The sequence below is a fragment of the Nyctereutes procyonoides genome, unplaced genomic scaffold, assembly GCF_905146905.1.
Source record: "Nyctereutes procyonoides isolate TBG_1078 unplaced genomic scaffold, NYPRO_anot_genome, whole genome shotgun sequence".
Taxonomy (NCBI): domain Eukaryota; kingdom Metazoa; phylum Chordata; class Mammalia; order Carnivora; family Canidae; genus Nyctereutes; species Nyctereutes procyonoides.
The window spans coordinates 15,651,042-15,671,185 of NW_026575126.1; the positions used below are offsets into that span (position 1 = coordinate 15,651,042).

General features: G+C 36.1%; 1 protein-coding gene across 1 annotated transcript in view; it reads right to left on the reverse strand.

Annotated features, from left to right (window-relative positions):
• The window catches only part of COL24A1 (collagen type XXIV alpha 1 chain), a 384,669-nt gene that overhangs the window by 266,326 nt on the left and 98,199 nt on the right, over positions 1-20,144 (reverse strand). The window contains exons 15-20 of the mRNA XM_055339781.1: positions 19,220-19,264; positions 11,720-11,773; positions 11,599-11,643; positions 11,303-11,356; positions 10,978-11,031; positions 6,418-6,471 (exon numbers count right to left, since the gene is read on the reverse strand). Of these exons, the coding sequence (XP_055195756.1) occupies positions 6,418-6,471; positions 10,978-11,031; positions 11,303-11,356; positions 11,599-11,643; positions 11,720-11,773; positions 19,220-19,264 (306 nt within the window). The remainder of the gene's footprint in view (positions 1-6,417; positions 6,472-10,977; positions 11,032-11,302; positions 11,357-11,598; positions 11,644-11,719; positions 11,774-19,219; positions 19,265-20,144) is intronic.

A 20,144-nucleotide genomic window follows, 5' to 3' on the forward strand; every position in this document is an offset into this window, starting at 1 on the left:
AGCTTCGTTCCTCTTTCTCAGGAATGCTTTGGCTATAGACCAATGGAACAGAATAGAAAACCCAGACATAAAGTCATACACATACAGTCAACTAATTTTTGACAAGGGTAGCAAGAACAAACAATGGGGAAAAGATGGTCTCTTCAATAAATTGTGCTGGGAAAACTGGATATCCACAAGTAATAGAATGAAAACAGAACCCTATTTTACACCACTCGAGAAAATTAACTCAAAATGGATCAAAGACTTAAATATAAAACCTGAAGCCATAAAACTGCTAGAAGAAAACAGGCAGAAAGCCCCTGTCTTGGCAATGATTCCTTGGATAAGACACCAAAAGCACAGGCAACAAAAGCTAAAATAAGTGGGAAACAATAAAAAAGAAAATTGAAAAGGCAATTCATAAATACACTCAATAACTAAAAGACCGTCTAATTAAAAAATGGGCAGAGGGGCAGCCCCTGGGTGGCTCAGCAGTTTAGCGCTGCCTTCAGCCAAGGGCGTGATCCCAGAGACCCAGGATCGAGTCCCACATCAGGCTCCCTGCATGGAGCCTGCTTCTCCCTCTGCCTGTGTCTCTGCCTCTCTCTCTCTGTGCCTCTCATGAATAAATAAATAAAATCTTTAAAAAAAATGAGCAGAGGATTTGCACAAATATTTTTCCAAAGAAGACATACAATGGCCAGTGGGTACATGAAAAGGTATTCAACATCACTACTCAGCAGAGAAATACAAATCAAAACCCCAATAAGGTATACTTCACACCCATTAGAATGACTATTATCAAAAGGATCAGAAATAACAGGGGTTAGCAAGAATGTAAAGAAAAGAGAATGCTTGTGCATTCTTTGTGAGAACGTATATTGGTACAGCCACTTCGGAAAACAGTATCAAGTTTCCTCAAAAATATTAAAAATAAAACAAACATATGATCAAGCAATTCTACTTCTGGATATTTGTCTGAAAAAACATAACAATTAACTTAAAAAGATATACGCACTCCTATGTTCACTGCATTATTCACAATAGGCAAGTTATGGAAACAATCTAAAAAAAATCTATTTGATGGGTGAATGGATAAAGTGATATGAAGGAGGGAAGATGGTGGCAGAGGAGAAGGACCCTAGGCTCACCTTGTCCTGCAAATACAACTAGATAACTATTAACTCTTCCTAAATACCCCTAGAAATTGACCTGAAGACAGGCAGAACAAACTCCACAACTAAAGGTAGAGAAAAGGCCACGTCAAAGAAGGTAGAAAGTGCAGAGATGTGGTTTTGGAAAGAAATGGATTAAGGCTGATGTGGTGGGGAGGGAGCTGCAATTGTGGAGAAGGGTGAGATACAGACTAGCACACAGAGGAGCACAGAGAGAAAATGAATCCCACAGCAATGGCTTGGAAAGTGAGGGGGCCAAATTTTGTGAGTTCTTGCAAGCAGCAGGGCTTAAAGTCTAGAGTTTTAAAGGTCAGTAAGTATGTCTGGGATAGATCCCAGAGGGCACTGCTCTGATCTTGGAGAGAAGGCAGGCAAACAGCCCATTGACATACAGCATGGAAACAGCAATCTGAAGAATGCCTGGGGCACACAGTCCGAAGGCTATTTGCTCATCTCAGAACATGTCCCAATGAGGCAGCGTTCATGGAAAGACCCCTCTGGGAACAAATTAACTGGCTACTGCCATCTCCCCCGCCCCCTGCACCTCAGTATAAGTACAGGCCGCCCTGCAGAAACCAGCACAGTCCAGTACTCTCTACCTTTACACCAAACTTTGCCATGCTGTGCTCCAGTGGAATCACCTCTCCCAGGCATGCTTGCTTCAGTGCCCACAGACCTTTCCCCTATAAGATCAGCCCAAACCCCTGCTCACATTGCATCTCCCAGTGTGGGGGTTTGCAGAGCATCAGTTCCAGTGGCAGTGGCAACAGGTCTCATTTCACAAACACCTAGTTAAAACTGTGCCACATTCACAACCCCGGTGGTGCAGGGGTTTAGCGCCGCCTGCAGCCTAGGGCGTGATCCTGGAGACCCCGGATCAAGTCCCACGTCGGGATCCCTGCATGGAGCCTGCTTCTTCCTCTGCCTGTGTCTCTGCCTCTCTCTCACTCTCTCTGTGTCTCTATGAATAAATAAATAAATAATCTTTAAAAAAAACAAACTGTGCCACATTCAGGCCAGGGACCAGACACCCCTCACAATAGGCAAACAGAGCTTCTGCAGATGACTGGCCTGATGGATAAAGCAGTCAGGACAAAACAGCAAAGCACACATACTCTGGAAACACTTTCAGAAGTACCAGACCCTGGGGAGCAGGGTACACCACACAGCAGGGCAATTCAGGACCTCTTCTTCATAAGGCCATTACCCTCCAAAACAGCAGACGTAGCTGACTTTCCTAACACAGAGAAACAGGCACAGAGACTTAGAAAAAATGAGAAGACAGAGAAATTTATCCCAAATGAAAGAACAGGACAAGTCCACGGCCAGAGATTTAAGTGAAACAGATATAAGTAACATGCCTGATAGAGAGTTTAAAGTAATGATCATAGGGATACTCACTGGACTTAAGAGTGGAAGACATGAGTAATACCATTAACACAGAGATAAATAGGTTATTTTTCAGATACCAACTTCAATCTTTTCTCACCCAATAATTAACAAAAGCTATCACAGAAGTATAAACCTAGGTGTCATCATTTTGGCCCCTAATAGGATTACTTTTACTGAATTGTATTTTGGCATTATGACATCATCAGTCTAAACTGAAAGATGGAAATCACACAATACCATGAACTATTGCCCTTCTTTTGAACAATTTATGTGTTTTTATACAAGGAAGAAGAGATTCATATAACTGATCATGTTTTACTATTTCAGCCAGTAGGAAGTTCAGACTCAAATTTATAATACAGTTCCAACAAAAAGTACAGGACTTTGTGGCTATATTTTGAGAAGATGGTTTTTCAATCTCAGCTGAGTTCTTAATACAACTCAGAAATTATTTTATAAGTCTCCAGCTACTCCTCCATTTACTCTTCAGAGATTGCCTCAAGCGCCCTCTTTCTGCACACACAGTACTCTTACTCTTGCGATTGCCTCCTACTTACAGAGAAAACAGAATCTACCCTATTTTTCTTTTAACTTCCTTCTCCCTTTGAAAAATTTCCTACACTTGTGCTATGCACAATTTATTTATTCTTGATCTTTCTTGCTTTGTACAGAAATGTGAATTCCCCCCCCCAGGTGTTGCTTTAGGTCTAACACTCAAATTTTTATAATGATTTGTTCTCAAAAATAAAAAAAATGATTTGTTCTCATCCAGTTCTAAATATTTTCCAATTTCCATTGTGATTTGTTTTCTGTATGTTTTTAAGTTACCAAAGTTTATCTTATGGCTCTTATATTAATTTTAAGCTTAATTGCACTGTAAATAGGAAATGTAGCCTTCTGGGGGCAAGTGTCCAGGTGCAGTATTTTTGAATCTTGTTTCATATACTCTCCTTAAATGATTTCATCTGTTACAACTGCTTTATCTAATACCGCTGTGTGGATGATTACAAATGTTTATCTCTAGTCCTGAGTTTTTTATACACTGATCAGACTAATTTCTTTTATGCCCAACAGACACTGCTGTCCTAACAAATTCAAAACCAACACATTATCTCTATCCACACCTCTAAATATCTTCTTCGTTCTCTTTTTTTATTCTCTATTTTTAGGTTATCCCACATTCTACCCAACTCTTCAAGCAAGAAGCATTAAAATTGTCTCTTACTCCTTTCTTACACAAACTAAATGAACTGAACTGAGCGGTTCAAGGGCTATGAATTGTATATCCTAATTATTTCTTGGAACCATGTTTTCTCTATTGTAACAGGCCCTCATCATTTATAGCCTGGCCTTGCATTATCCTCGTAAATAGCCTTTAATTAGTTTTGTCACCTTTCCCTCTCTCCTTCTCATTTACTGTTGCTCTCGCTACCACATGTATGTTGAAAACACAAGTCTGATCATTTCATTCCCTTGCTTAAAAATCTTTGATCACTGCCTACAGGATAAAGTCTAAATTTAACACAACATATAAAACCCCCTATCTGGGCAGCCCAGGTGGCTCAGCGGTTTAGCACCACCTTCAGCCAAGGGCGTGATCCTGGAGTGCTGGGATGGAGTCCCATGTCAGGCTCCCTGCATGGAGCCTGCTTCTACCTTTGCCTGTGTCTCTCTGCCTCTCTCTCTCGGTCTCTGATGAATAAATAAAAATATTTTTTAAAAACCTTGAGAAAATTAATCTGCGCAAGTAGAAATTTCAGGTTTGATATAATAAACATGCTATTGTAAATTCTTAGATCTGCAATTCTACCAAAAGTCTAATGTTGAGGAGGATTTGGATAAAAGTGTTGCCTTATATATAACAACTGCCTACACATAACATTTTTATGATTAAAAAAACTTATGCTCTCTAGATTAGACCCCTTTTCCAAAACAACCCTCTACCAGTTAGATGAATACAGGTTACATCTTTGACCCAATGAAAACATTTAATGCAGGTAAGCAAGTAGAATGAGACTAGTCTGACAAGGGTCAGCTCAGGACCTTAGTAGTGCAGAAATCAAACACAATGAGACAATGTTTTGAATGATGATTGCAAATCATAAAATCTCAAAGGCAACAGAGAAAAAAGAAACATCTCTGGAAGACCAAGTAGTAAGTAAAAACATAGCCCATGGATCCTTTATCCTGGCTTTAGGGAAAAAAAAGAAAATTATTCCAACCAGATAAAAAGGAGGTGACACTGTACTCCCTAGCATATATCCTATCTGTAACAAAAGTTACAACAGAACAATCTATGTTCATAATAATAATCTTTAAAGGTAATAAAAAACAAATTAGGTTCTGTATCCTCAGTATGAGAAGACAGGTAAACAGAATTCATTCCAGGGAGGTTTTTATGAAAAAATTATTAAAAGCATACAGGCTCATAAAAGATATAAACATATTAATGTGTTAGTTACTATTTTAATTATCTGTTAATAATTGCTTCAGTTTCTCAAAACAATTTCCTTCTTCCCAGAATGCTGACATCAATATATTGCTGTATTTTATCTCCTTATTAATAAAACTAGGTAAACATAGTTTTTTAGATTTTTTTATCAATATCCAATGTGTTTTTAAATGAGACAGTAAGTAAGAATAGGCATTTGCTGAAGAAATCAGCCAACCCTGAAAGAGAGCTACAGGGTAAGAAGTAGATTTTATGGTTTACCAAGAGGGAGAAAACATCAATAGAGTGCTATTTCTAGAAATTCCATCTACTGCTCTGACACTGTTCATTGCTCTGATTTATTCCGAAGCCAAATTCATTTTCTTAGCTTTACTACTGTATCTATGATTCTGAATTAGATGTGTCTGTGTATTTATATGTGTATGTACATGTACTTTTTGGCTTATATTTTTGAACTAGAGTGAGCTTCAGAAGCTTTTTTTTTTTTAAAGATTTATTTATTTATGAAAGACACACAGAGAGAGAGGCAGAGACACAGGAGGAGGGAGAAGCAGGTTCCATGCTGGGAGCCGGACGCGGGACTCAATACCAGGACTCCAGGATTGCGCTCCGGGCCTAAGGCAGGCGCTAAACCGCTGAGCCACCCAGGGATTCCCTAGAAGCTTTATCTCCATGTGGCATGTATCTTTGATGCATAAAATGATTTTTATTTTATTTTATTTTTTAGATTTTATTTATTTATTTGACAGAGAAAGTAAGACAGCGCAAGCAGGCAGAGCAGTAGAGGGAGAGGGAGAAGCAGCCTCGGCAGGGAGCCCAATGTGGGGATCATGACCTGAGTCAAAGGCGGACGCCTAACCTATTGAGCCACCCAGGTGCTCCATAAATTGATTTAAAAAAAATAAATAAAATAAAATGTTTCATCTTAGAATGTGTTCTATGTGAACTTGGAGGGAAAAAAAAGAAACTCTACATCAAATATTCAGCCAAAGTCAAAAGTTTGAAGAATAAACAGTAAATTTGATAAATGTACTACAGACTTAACTATATTCTAGAATATAAGATCCAAATGATATATGCATACAGCAAAAATTAGAAGCATTTCATATTAAAAATTAAGTGGACTTTATCCCAAAATTTGATTTCATACCCCAAGTATGTGTTATTAATAGTTGTGGTGAACAAATAAACCAGCTGTGATGGAATCAGGACTATAATGTGGCTAATACCTTTCTATTCCCTTGGGATCACTGATGCATACCTTTTGCTATAGTAGAAAAAAAATTAGTCCAAACTATTTACAAAGATGTAAATTTTAATGAGAATCTTTCTTAAGCCTATTATATAAAAACATGTTTTACAATCAAGTTTAATTATTATTGTTTCAAATTTATTATCTTCCAACTAACATTTTACCTCTGGTCCTGGAGGGCCACATGGTCCTTGGGGTCCTGGGTCACCCACCTGGCCCTAAAATAGGGGTGGGGATAAAATTGTAAGCATTAATCTAATAAATACAATATGAAATGGAAATAGATGTATAGTAAGCAAACAGAACTCAATGTATTATGCCACACAAAATTATAATGACTTTTCAGCAAACAACAGTCAATATATTGTGTCAAACAGAGTTGTAACTGCCATTCAGAAGGACTTAATTTGTAACCATCATCACTGTGGAAAACTAATTTAAATAAAATGTGTGTGGATGTAATATATGTTTACTCCTAATCTTGGAGATACAAACAAATTGAGTCAAAGTGCTCAAATCAAGAAAAAAAAAAACGCACAGATATGTGTCTGTTACCCAGAGATAAGGCAATAAAGTTTGACTTAACAAAGTTGGGGACTCTAGATGTGGAGCTGTTTCCATAATCAGCCAGAGTCTGGGACTGTCCTTGAAAATTCCTTTCTCCTTTGATACTACAAGAGGCCGCCTGGGTTAATAATTTAGAATCATCTGGATTTAAATCCCCTGCTAAATCTTTCTTAGGCTCAGTTTTCTTAACAATAGGAATAATAATGATAACAAGTACTAACATTGTAACAGGGTAATTATGAGGATTAAATGAGATAATATATTTAAGGTGCTTAGCTTACACAGTGCCTGGAAATAAATGTTAACCAATTTTGTAACCTTTAATCTTTCCTTTCACATCCTCTCCTCTCTTGGATACCTAAAATTCCTAGATTGTTTGGATCATTAAATTAAAATGTTGAGGATTTGTTTTCAGTATCCCTGAAGCCATTTTCTGACATTTGGGTTAACAGCGTGAAATTAGAGCTGGAGAGGAAGTTCAGTGGAGAGAAAAATGGTCAGAAAGCCTGAAACCAGAGAAGGCTGGTCATATTCTCAAGAGATGAAAGGAGACAGTTGTCTGATACCCTTATTTTCATAAAACAACAACAACAAGAAACTATTGAATTAAAATTATTTCTGTCATACTAAGTTTCTATATGAGTTTCAAATTTGACTTAATAGGTCTCAGATTACATACAATTACAGGATACAATATGTGTTTATCCATGATTCAAGAAGTAAAGCTCAGTTTTCCATAACCACTTAAGCCATTCTCATACAGTCCTTAAGTATTCGGGTATCCGGATATAAAACAGTACACAATATAACTACTGCAATCAAATCTAGAAAAAAGCAATGAAGTGTTACATAAAACTTGATTTAAGTTCTCCTAAAGGAACAAAATCATAATTCATCATAATCAGTATCTAGGAGTCAAATTCTTAAAATGGTATTTCTCTAAAGATAGGGCTCTCACTGGAGACCTCTGGTGGCCAAAACCAAACAAGAAGCTAAATTTATAGGTTTTGAGGAAAAATAGGATTCCCTAGGTCGTTGTTTTCAGAAAAGTTAATTGACAACCAGATGTTTAAAAATACAAATTTTGGAAAAATTACTTTCTTCAGAATAAATCTTCATTTTGAAATTTTTCAACTGGCAGTTTCCTTGGATGTCAAGTCTTTTTTTTTTTTTAAACTGAGTTTTCATGTAAATTTTAGACAATGGAGTAATGATTTTAAATGTAATTTTTTTTATTCATTTATGATAGTCACAGAGAGTGAAAGGGAGGCAAGGCAGAGACATAGGCAGAGGGAGAAGCAGGCTCCATGCACCGGGAGCCCGATGTGGGATTCGATCCCAGGTCTCCAGGATCGTGCCCTGGGCCAAAGGCAGGCACCAAACCGCTGCGCCACCCAGGGATCCCTGGAGTAATGATTTTAGACAATGGAGTAAACTTCTATAACTGACAACTTTGGTTAAAAATGTGGAAAGACATAATAATTGTCTTTGTTTTATTTTAAGGAAAGAATATTTCTTAACTTCTCATTGGTAGTTATCTCTGGATTTTAAATACTTGTAGTGTGAAAGATTCCCTATTGCAAAACATAAAAAGTCTTTCAGATCAGGACATTCTTTCTTTTATTCTGTAAGTCTTCTCTCAATGTTACAACTTAGATTCATTTGGAAAGAAAAGTATCACTAACTCCAGCATCTTAGAAAACAAGCAACCAAAAGTAGGAGATATAAAATAAAGACATCCTTATGACTTTGATATTCTTTTCATGATAGTGAACAAATGATTTAGATAGGCATTAACTTGGATAATTTCTTTTTAATATAACAGATTCGGTGTCTCCTTTCAAAATTAGGAGATTTTCAGGTCAAATCTCTACAATTTTTTTCTATTAATAACATACAAACAAGTGATAAAGTGAGACACTAAAGACTCACAAATATTAATTCGTAAGTCTCTCTCCTATCTTCAGTCTGATGCATATATTTTTCAAAGGCTTGATAAAACAAAAAATGGTCAACTAACTCCTATGAAAGTAATCCCCAATGACATTAAAAATGTATTTTTTTATTAAAATAATATAGAAAGGTACAAAATGGGTAAGTAAACCCCTCACTCTTATCACCTTATGCTCCCTGTATCACGGCCCTAAAAAAATCACATTAGTGTTGCTTCTGGTGATTTATTCCAGGAAAAAATAATATGAAGTTTTAAGACATTATGTTAAAGATGAAACAGGCTCTCCACCTTTCCTTTAGTTTAGACTAGAGAAATACTGGTAAGCACCATCACTGAGAAAGGGAACTAAAAAGTCACAGATTTGCAAGGAAACTTAAATATAATATAGTCTGACTCCCAGTTTAAACAAGAAACTGAATATCACAGTGGTTAAATGCTCAAGGTCATAGCAAATCAGTATCAGAGCTGGGATTAAAACCTAAGTCTCTTCTTTCTCAGAGCAGTGTATCTCTTCTGCCCTATAATAAACATGCTATCAACATAAACTGTAGCAAAAAGTAAAGGAGACATTAAAAAGGTTTACTTTGTATAAGCATGATAGATGACTTTTCTTAAGTAATCAATTGCAAAGTATAACAATAATATTGATACCACATATTACATAATATTGGCCTTAGAAAGTGTGTTGAAAGAAAACCCTCATGTTATGAACAATGAGGATGGAAGAAGTCTAGGGTCTTACTTTACAAACCACTGCAGATATTGTAAGTTCCTGTTACATGATGAGAATAATCATTGAAAAACAGAAGGTTCTTGTTAGTTTCATGACCTATTCTTATGCCCCTTATTTATCTACTTTGGAATTTTTGAGATTCAACTCCAGAGCATGAGTCTGGGTACATGACTGGCCAGGTTAACTCTGAGTCCAGGGCAAAAAACTAGTGAAGCCTACCACCAGCATGTCACTTGACAAAAAGACACTGAGAATTGTTCTTTGGGATAAATAATTCCTGTCACTTTTAGAAGTTATACAGAATGAGGCATATAACTTAATACTGCTTCCTCTGACAAAAAATAAAACAAGCCTTAGATGGGAGGAGAGAGTTAGAGGGAAACACGATGATTTGCTCAGGGAATGACACTCTTTTTAAAATATATGTTAAAATGTTACCTTAATAAATTATAATTTTCCATCTACTTTTTTCTATCTACAAGCACTTTCACCTTGAGTTGTAATCAATATTGAAATGCTAAAACAATCTTAAAATATTAAATCCTACAACAGTGTGGCACAGTGTTGAGTGGCTAAGTGTCTGAGCTCTGACATATATGATTACCTAGGTTTTCCCAGGTGACCAGCAACTAACTAAGGAAACTTGGGCAAATTATTTTAACTCTGTATCTCAGTTTCCCCAATCTGTGAAATAAGAATAATAATAGTACCAACTTCATATGATTTTTGTAAAGATTAAATTAGAGGTACAGACCTTAGGATTGTGACCAGTACTTTGTAAACATTCAATAAATCTTAGCTATAGTAATTATTATGACTTTCAATGTAGAGAGACATACTTTTAACTCATGTTTTAACCATTAAGTGATTTTAATTAGTAATTTTAGTTTGAGTTGGGTTTCATGTTAACTGCAATATAAGATACTCTTTTTTTTCCAACTAATTGATGCCCAAAGGTTTAAAAAAAAAAAAAAAGCCAAAGAAGTAGAATATTTGTGCCCACAGAGTGTGGCATGCTACCTTTTCTTCATGATATTTCTTTTTTTTTTTTTAAGATTTTATTTACTTTATGCATGAGAGAGATAGAGAGAGAGGCAGAGTTCATGATATTTCTTTAATGAAATATGCTGGAATGAAAGATATTTGGAAAAATTAAATTATTCAAAGTATTTTGTATTTTCTACCCTAAATATCCATTGTTAACTTTAAATACTATTCATAACTGATCAAACAAGACCTTTAGGGCTCACAGAAACTTGGTTTTGGCCTGGCATGAGGTTGTGGCAGGAAGAATGGAATGTGAGTTGAAAACCTGGATTAACTGTACCCTAAAACTGAAGAGAAAGAATGCCAGACTGGTAGGTTTATATCCTACTTCTTATATTCCACTAATACCAACAAGTGTCAAAGACTCATGCCATGATATATTCTTTGTTAATTGGAAAAAGCAGAGCAAAAGTTCAAACCTACTGAAGGCCCTGGCTTTCCTCTCATCCCTGGTGGTCCTGAAACACCAACAGCACCCTTCAGGAAGAGAATAACAGAAGATGAAAGCTATTATACCACAAAAGGCAGCTATGCCTCTATTTACAAACTACTTAAAAAATTCATAGAGTTAATCTAAAAACTTTGAGAAAATCACTTCAAACAAGATGTGTAAAACCAGTTTTGATACCATATCCAAATAAACTACATAGCTAAAATAATCATTACTCCAATCCTTTCAAAAAATTTATACTTTTTCACTGAATTTTTGTATTTATATAAACTTAATGGTAAAAAAAAAAAAAGTTACCTTGTCTCCAGGATACCCTGGTTCTCCTGGCTCTCCTATAATGCCTTGTTCACCCTAGAAAGCACAATTTCATACAAAGTCATGTAAGCAACACAAACATAATAATATTAAAAAGTAAGTATTAATTAGAGAAGAACAGATTCTCTATTTTTACTACTTCTGAGAAAATTGTATAATTGACAGTACAGATTAGATCTCATATTTAGAAACAAAATATTGGATACATTGTATTGTGTAAAAAAATAAATAAATGTGATAAGAAATTATTTCTATGATAATGTAAATATTTAAATCACCTTATCACCTTTGATTCCAGGTAGGCCCTTATTCCCAGAAAGACCCTATAAAAAAAAGTGATATTTTGTGACATCATAGAGAAATTAAAGGGAAATACCCATTATGCAAATAGAGACATACCATTGGGCCTGGAATTCCAGAAGGTCCAAGTGGTCCAATAGGGCCAATACTGCCCTGAAAAGCAGTAAGACAGAAAGGCATCATTAAATATCCACTAGGATTGGAAAGAGAATATGGTAAAATTGGGCAGCCCAGGTGGCTCAGCGGTTTAGCGCCGCCTTCAGCCCAGGGCCTGATCCTGGAGACCCGGGATCGAATCCCACGTCAGGCTCCCTGCATGGAGCCTGCTTCTCCCTCTGCCTGTGTCTCTGCCTCTCTCTTTGCTCTCTCTGAATGAATAAATAAATAAATCTTTAGAAAAAAAATTTAAAAAAAAGAGAATATGGTAAAATTAATTAATTAGCTAATTAAAAAAATTAAAACAATAAAAAAATAAAAATAAAATAATAAAAAAATAAAAAAATAAAAATAAATAAAAAATAAAAAAAATTTAAAAAAATAGCTAATTAAGAACATTTCATCTAAGCTCCCACATGTGCCTTGTTCTTCCACAACTTCCTCTCCACATTTTTAATATTTGAAACTTTAGTGAGTCATCCTACTCCCTGAAGTCTATTCATACCAGTCTAGTCCACAAGGATCCTCCCCTTCCTTTATTTCCTATAATGCTTAACTCTCCATGACATTCATCTTGCAATATTTCTCCAACTAGATAATGTCTTGAAGATAAGGGAAATATTTTAGTGCCACATTCCCATGAGGTATTCAATATATACTTCATTTGATCCTCTTCTATTTTTATTTCACTCTTTTATTCAGGATTTACTGGGCAGTTACTATGTTCCAGGGATTCCAGTGATTTCATTTCATGATTTGAAACTTGCAGAATTATAAAATTTACCATAATTCCGGGATAAACTGAGACTGAACAAAAGACTCTAGTCTACTGGGCTTCCCTGTCATTCATTCATTATTTAACATTTGTCGAACATAACATGTACACAGACACTGAAGTTGTGTGGAGGAAAGAAGATGAAAAAGACAGTCACCAACAAGTTCTCAGTTTAATGCTCCAATTCAAGATTCCTCAAAAACATAACAACCACTATCACCTCTTGCAAGCAAGTGATTTAGAAGAACTCCTCAAATACATCATCTTAGAAGACAAAGGACAATAGTCACAATAAGGGTATTGCAAAGTAAAATTTGAAAAAAAAATGGCTTGGGGATCACTTACAATTTTTTGTGACACTGACATTTCCATTTTCCTTCTTTCTCTTGCTACCTCTCTCTGTGCCTAGCTTCTGTATCATCCTTCATCTTCAAAGAACAAGTTGCCTTAAACCTCCTTTTTATGGTTTCCAACTATTAAAAAACTTCTAAAGGTGTATTTTGTGGCAATACTAAAAGTGTTGCCCCTTTTACCAAATTTCTTAGGAAAGCATCCCAGGCCTTCACTACCTACTCTTCTTTTACTTCTCCCTCCTCCAGATCCCACACTCTAGCCACAATGGACTATTTTCCATTCTCTGAACATGCTCTCTGTTTATCACGTGCTCAAAGCTTTTGAGGGTATAGTTACCAATACTGGAATGGTCTTCTACTGTACTGGTGAATATATTGCACTGTACTTTATTTCCTATGTTCCTAGTCTGTGCATTCTGTGATAGCAGAAGCGTGATTATTGATTTTTTTATTTCCTGGATCCAGCATAACTGGCACATAATAGTTTTGAAATAAAGTATGAAATGAATACTGAAGAGCCTGTCAGAATAGCCAAAACCAAAAAGACAAGAAATAACAAGTGTTGGTAGGGATGTGGAGAAAAATGAACCCTTGCACACGTTGGCAGAAATGCAAATTGGTGGAGCCACTGTGGAAAAACAATATGGACCTTCCTCAAAAAATTAAAAGAATTACCATATGATCCAGTAATTCCACTACGACCATTTATCCAAAGAAAACAGTAATTCAAAAAGATGTATGGATCCTATGCTTATGGCAGCATTACTTACAACAGTCAAGATATGGAAGCAATTCAAGTGTCCATCCATAGATGAATGGATAAAGAAGATGTGGTATACAAACACACACACACACATACACACACAACAGGAATATTACGCAGCCATAAAAAAGAGATCTTACCACTTGCAACAACATGGATGGACCTAGAGGTTAAAATGCTAAGTGAAATTAACAGAGAAAGACAAATACCATAGGATTTCACTCATAAGTGCAATTTAGAAAACAAAACAGGGGGATCCCTGGGTGGTGCAGCGGTTTGGCTCCTGTCTTTGGCCCGGGGCGCGATCCTGGAGACCCGGGATCGAATCCCACATCGGGCTCCCAGTGCATGGAGCCTGCTTCTCCCTCTGCCTAGGTCTCTGCCTCTCTCTCTTTCTCTCTCTCTGTGACTATCATAAGTAAATAAAAAAAAAATTTAGAAAACAAAACAAATGAACAGGGGATCCCTGGGTGGCTCAGTGGTTTAGCGCCTGCCTTTGGGACAGGGCGTGGTCCTGGAGTCCCTGGATCAAGTCCAGCATTGGGCTCTTGGCGTGCAGCCTGCTTCTCCCTCTGCCGGTGTCTCTGACTCTCTCTCTCTCTCTCTCTCTCCATCTCTGTGTGTGTGTGTGTGTGTCTATCATGAATACATAAATTTTTAAAAATCTTAAAAAAATAAAAAACAAAACAAATGAACAAAGAAAAAAGACAAAAAAACAGATTCTTAAATACAGAGAACTGGTAGCTGCTAGAGGTTAGTTGGGGGGGTGGCTGAAATACATAAATGGGATTAAGAGTACAGTTATCATGATGAGCACTGATTAATGTACAGAATTACTGAATGATTATTTTGTACACCTGAAACTAATATAATGCTGTATGTTAATTATACTTCAGAAAAAAAAAAAAACCTTAAACAGTGATTCTAGAGCTCTAATCTCCCAACATAACAGAGCATTGCTAATAGTCTACATTTATATAATACAAATTTCAGAATGGAAAATATGACATCTTTACTTTTGAGTCCTAAAGTCTGTGAAATATAATGGAGATAAATTATTTCTAGCATGTTTAATCCTGACATATATGAGACTGAGAGAAGAAAAGAGTAATACTTTCCAACTTAATAAATAGATTGCAATATTAATATATCACAGACAAATTCTGTCAGTAGAAAACAATTGCTCTTATAATTACAGAGGCTAGTTTATTCAAAGTTCATAGCTTTAAAAATAATGAGTTTCAAAAAATACAATAAACATTTCTGTCTGGAAATTATGCAGTAATAATCTATGTAAGTATGGGAAAATATCTTATAAACAAATAAGCAAATATTTCATTGTCATCCGGTTGGGTTTTTTTCTATAGGCAATAATATTAACTTTGTTTTGTTAAATAGAAGACTGCGCATAGACTAATTAGATGAATGTACTTTGGGTGCACAATCTACTATTTTACTTTTTTAGTGACTCTAGAAGAAATATCACAAAATAGTAAGTGTGGAGAGATATCAAAGAACATACATGTTATAAAGATTTAGTAAAATAGGAAATCAATAATTAAAATAGCATGGGTATAAAAACCTCCAAGAAGCAGCAAACATTTTGTGGTATGTTACAAATCGTGTGGAAAATCCTAGTCCTGAAAAAATACAGCTTTCTCAAAGCAACCCGTGATAAGCTAAGAGCAGTTTTTGGTTCCACAAGGATAATCTGAAAGCCTTCAGCACTCGCTGCTTACCACACTCCTCTTCCATGAGAAGACGGAGCAGACAGGAGAAATACTTCCATGCGTGGCAGCTTAGCTGAGGGTGTCTGGGATACAACACCAAAGGCAGAAGAGCCTCCCACACAGTCAGAAATAATAAAGAATTTTTGAATCAAAGTGAGTCAAAGAAACAGAGACCCAAGGATACGTTCTTCACATAAAACCAGAAGCTGCTAGCCAATTCGGGCTTCTATGAGTGAGCACGCTATAGAGAAGACTGTGGGTTCCTCTTCAGGCTTTCCAACCACACCCACCCACATTCACAAGTCATAATCACTATCACTAATTAAGAAAGCAAATGACAATCATCTGTAAGAAAAAAATCATTTAGAAAAAGCCGTCTCCTCTCTTGTCAGAAACTTGCTTCCTGTAAGGGAACAAGCAGATGTGTGCTTGCAGATAAACAGAGCAAGCAAAACTGTTTACTATGAAATATAAATGTTCTATGCAAATCTTTCCCAATTATCTTCATAACCTCTCCTCCTTCCATTCTACTCCCATCCCCCCATACTTCCTAGGCTACAAATCCTACTGCTCCTCTTTCCATTGCCCAAACATTGCATTTTTTCACCTCTTCTGTGCATTTAAAGAGACATTCTTCTGCCTAAAGAGCCCATTTCCTATCCACTCCTCTCCATCCATGCACAATCTTCAAGATACAGTTAAAACACATCTTTTCTGCGAAGCCTCCCCTCTCAAGATAACATAAATTGCACCTTTTTCAGTGGTTTTTGTCCATTATAGCAGTGATCAAATCGTATGATATCAGCTATTTTTCCTTCTATGTCATTAGATTATAATGTTGCCAAAAACAGAAATCTTGTTTGTATTTTTAGGCCTAGCATCTAGTTCATCATTTGATAGACAGCAGGTGCTCACGCTGATTCTAAAATTTAATAAATGTAAAACGGAGGTAGTAATACCTGCTCTATCTACTCGAGGAACAAATGAGATATGTATGTGAAAGTACTTTGAAAAGTATGAGGTACTATACATTTCGATGTAGAGATGAGGATTACAAAGATGACTGTTAGTATCATTAGGCATTTTCTATTCTGTGGAAAAGAAATCTCTTCCATTAACTAAAGAGTAAATTGAGAAATAGAAAGGACAAAACAAAAACCCCAACCAGTTGATTTTACTAAGCACTATTATGTGTTGGAACTGTGCTAAATCCTGGAATTGAAAAACGAGTAAGAGTTAACTACTAGGTAGAAAAGTGAAGGTTGTTTCAGGCAGACCAACAAGCTCAAGTGCAAAGGCCATATCATAAGAAAGCTGCGTGGCACCTGAGAATAAACAGTTTTGCCAGCGCACAAAGTATGTCTGAAGATGCAGTTAAGAACCAAAACAGACTAGACCTGCTAAGATTTTGGTCTTAAACTTCACCATAATAGCAGAAGCTTCTGAGCTAACCAACTGATAGGTTAAGTGAAGCATGTGTAAGGAATATCTTTGGAACCCAACTACCTTCCCCAGTTTCCTTTCCTTCCCCCATTGGAAAGGGCACTGACTATTGCCTACAGGTTTAATCCTATCCTAAGTTCTCAGAAAAAAAAAAAAAAAAAAACTGGTCCTTTGGGTTTTTGGGTTCCACCTTTGCATAGAGTTTCTCATGAAACCTAAAGAAATCTCATAAGATAAATGGCATATATTTTAAGGTACTATAAGTTTTAAGGAGGTGGCATGATACATGGGTAGAATTTTGGGCTTTAGTTTAGATCACCTGGCTTCAATAGAAACTATCACTCAGAAACTGAGTGGCCTTGGCTTGTTCTGAGAATTAAACGACCTAGCACTATGACTAGCACATAGAAAATACTAAATAAAAGTGAGCTATTATTAGGGTGATTGGGTGGAAGAATTGGTTAAGCATCCAATCTTTGGTTTTGGCTCAGGTCATGACCTCAGGGTCACAAGAGCAAGCCCTGTGTTGGGCTGTGTGCTTAGCAGGGAGTCTGCTGGAGATTCTCTTCTTTGCCCTTCCCTCCCTCTCTCTCTCTTTCTGTCCCTAAAAAAATAAATAAATCTTTTTTTTTTAAAGTGAGCCTCTATTGCTAATTTCATTATTAGTATATGAATATTATTATGTAAAAGAAAAGTTTAAATATCCCAGACTCATTCATGTTCTCTGACTCTTAATTATACTCTTGCCAACCCCAAATGGCAAGTTAAAAGTTGTTATGTTGATTTTTACAATAGTTTCAGTAACTGAACTCTTGATGTATTCCTTTGGTCAAGTTGTCACCTTCTGCCTTGGGGCAGTTTAGGTGGGGAAAAAACATTAAATTTAGACTCAAAAGGTGTGTGTTCAAGTTCAAACTACAAATAATTGTGGCTGTAATTTATGGCATAAAACTCTGGAGTTCAATTACCTACTTGATGTGTTAGAGCAAGCTGTAAGCTGATTTTGAGGGAAAATCTTACCTCTGCCCATGGTCACTTCCTATTTTTATATGGATACACATAGTTTACTTGTAAGATTCTATTTTCATTGGGCTCCTTACATTGCATAAAAGTATGTCAATCTTGCCTTTAGCTCAGCTATTAAACCACATGGTTCTAAATTTATATAAAATATCTGCAACTTACATCCCTGCCATGAACTTTAAGTGACTGAGAGAAATATATTTATGAAGTTATGGCATAAGTAGCCACCTGTTTGCTTTAGTGAATAATCTAAAATTTATCTGATAACTACATATCTGGAGTGCATTATTTTGGTCTCCACAGAATTGCTTTTACTAAATTTTACTTTGCCTACATCAGAAACTCCAGTAAAACTCAGAGTTAAATTCACTGAATAAAAAATTATTAAGTGGACAAATAATACAATCACACTTTTAGTTTAATAAGTTATTTTTTTTAAGATTTTATTTATTTGACAGAGAGCGAACACACAAGCAGGGGAGGGGGGCAGAGAGAGAGAGAAGTAGACTGTGTAGGGAGCCCTATGTGGGGCTCAATCCCAGGCCCCGGGAGAATGACCTGAGCCAAAGGCAGACTCTCAACCAACTGAGCTACCCAGGTGCCCCTAGTATACTGAATTAGGTATTAAATGTTTAGCAGCAGGTACACCTGGGTGGCTCAGTGGTTGAGCGTCTTACCTTTGGCTCAGGGCGTGATCCCAGGATCTGGGACTGAGTCCCACATCAGGTTCCTTGAATGGAGCCTGCTTCTCCCTCTGCCTAGGTCTCTGTCTCTCTATCTCTCTTTCTGTGTCTCTCATGAATGAATGAATGAATGAATGAATGAATGAATGAATGAATGAATGAATAAATTCTTTTTAAAAATAAAATAAAATGTTTAGCAGCACTAGTGAAATGCAACTACAGTCTGTTGTTCAAGATGTTTCCCAACTATCAATTCAATTTTATTCTGGAAATAAAATCTACAGTTACCATGTTCTATGATATGGTATGGCATGATATTTAGACCTATCTGTATCTATCCAGGCCAGATGGTATAAAAGCCTTTCAAAAGAGAGAAGTGGCTGTTTGATGCCATACTTTTGAAGAAACAGAGTCTTAAGTATCTATTAATGAGACAGACATAAATACATATGTACACATAAATCTGTAGAAATTTGTTGTTTTAGGCTTTCATAAAGTTTAATTTTTTGACTCATAATGCAGGTCTAATTTGTGTAACTGGTGGGAAAATACATTTGAGCAAGGCTGATATCCAACAATGACGTTGAAACATCCAATTTTTCTAAAGATTTTAAAATGCATCTAACAAATATAAACACAGTATTTTATAGGAATTTTAATGCTTGATACTTACTCTAAGCCCAGGAAATCCCGGAGGACCAATGCTACCTACAAGACCCTATGTAAAAGAAATGTACACAGTTGGTTAAATACAATTGCAAACAACTAAGGGTATTTTCTAAAGACAAACAAAACACTTCCAGAAAAAAAATATATATCAAATTTTACATTATGCATCCTCCTAAGGAGTGCAAATCTCTGGTGGTAGTTTATGTTCTTCAAAAATGCCCTTGGCTCCAAGTTTTTGGAAGCCAGGACTACCACCTAGGCTAGGATACAGACTGTTCTGTGTCTTTTATGTATTTAATAAAATAAGTAAATCCTATAAATCATCAGGATTGTAGATACAACCAACCTATGTATAATATATATATAAATGGGTGGTCAGCATATGGAGTTAAGAGGAGCATTTTCAGATGATTTAAAACACTACCCATTCTTGAAGCATAATATTTAAATTCTCTACACTTCACTTTTCTCATTTATAAAATAGGAATAATAACATTTGGGGGCACCTGGGAGGGTTAATTTGTTAAAGTGTCTGACTTTTGATCTCAGCTCAGGTCTTGATCTCAGGGTTGTGAGTTTAAGACCTGCTCTGGGCCCAAAAGTGGGCATGGAGCTTACTTTAAAAAAAAAAAAAAAAGGAGTAATAACATTTGTTCTCACTAGTAGAGATCACAATGAAAACTGTCATAATGTATAAAAGGTTTTGTAAATTTTCTCACAAATGTAAGAAATTGCCAATATCATTAATTATGTATACAATAAATGAGATTTTAAATTATCAATATTAATTTTTCCAATAGATTTGTGATGATCCTTTGAACCTGTCATTATAACCATTATGATCATTCCTAATTCACTCCATGGCACTGTTACATTATTTACATGATACAAAGTACAGGAACAGTCCCTCTGCCTTTGTTGCATTTCAA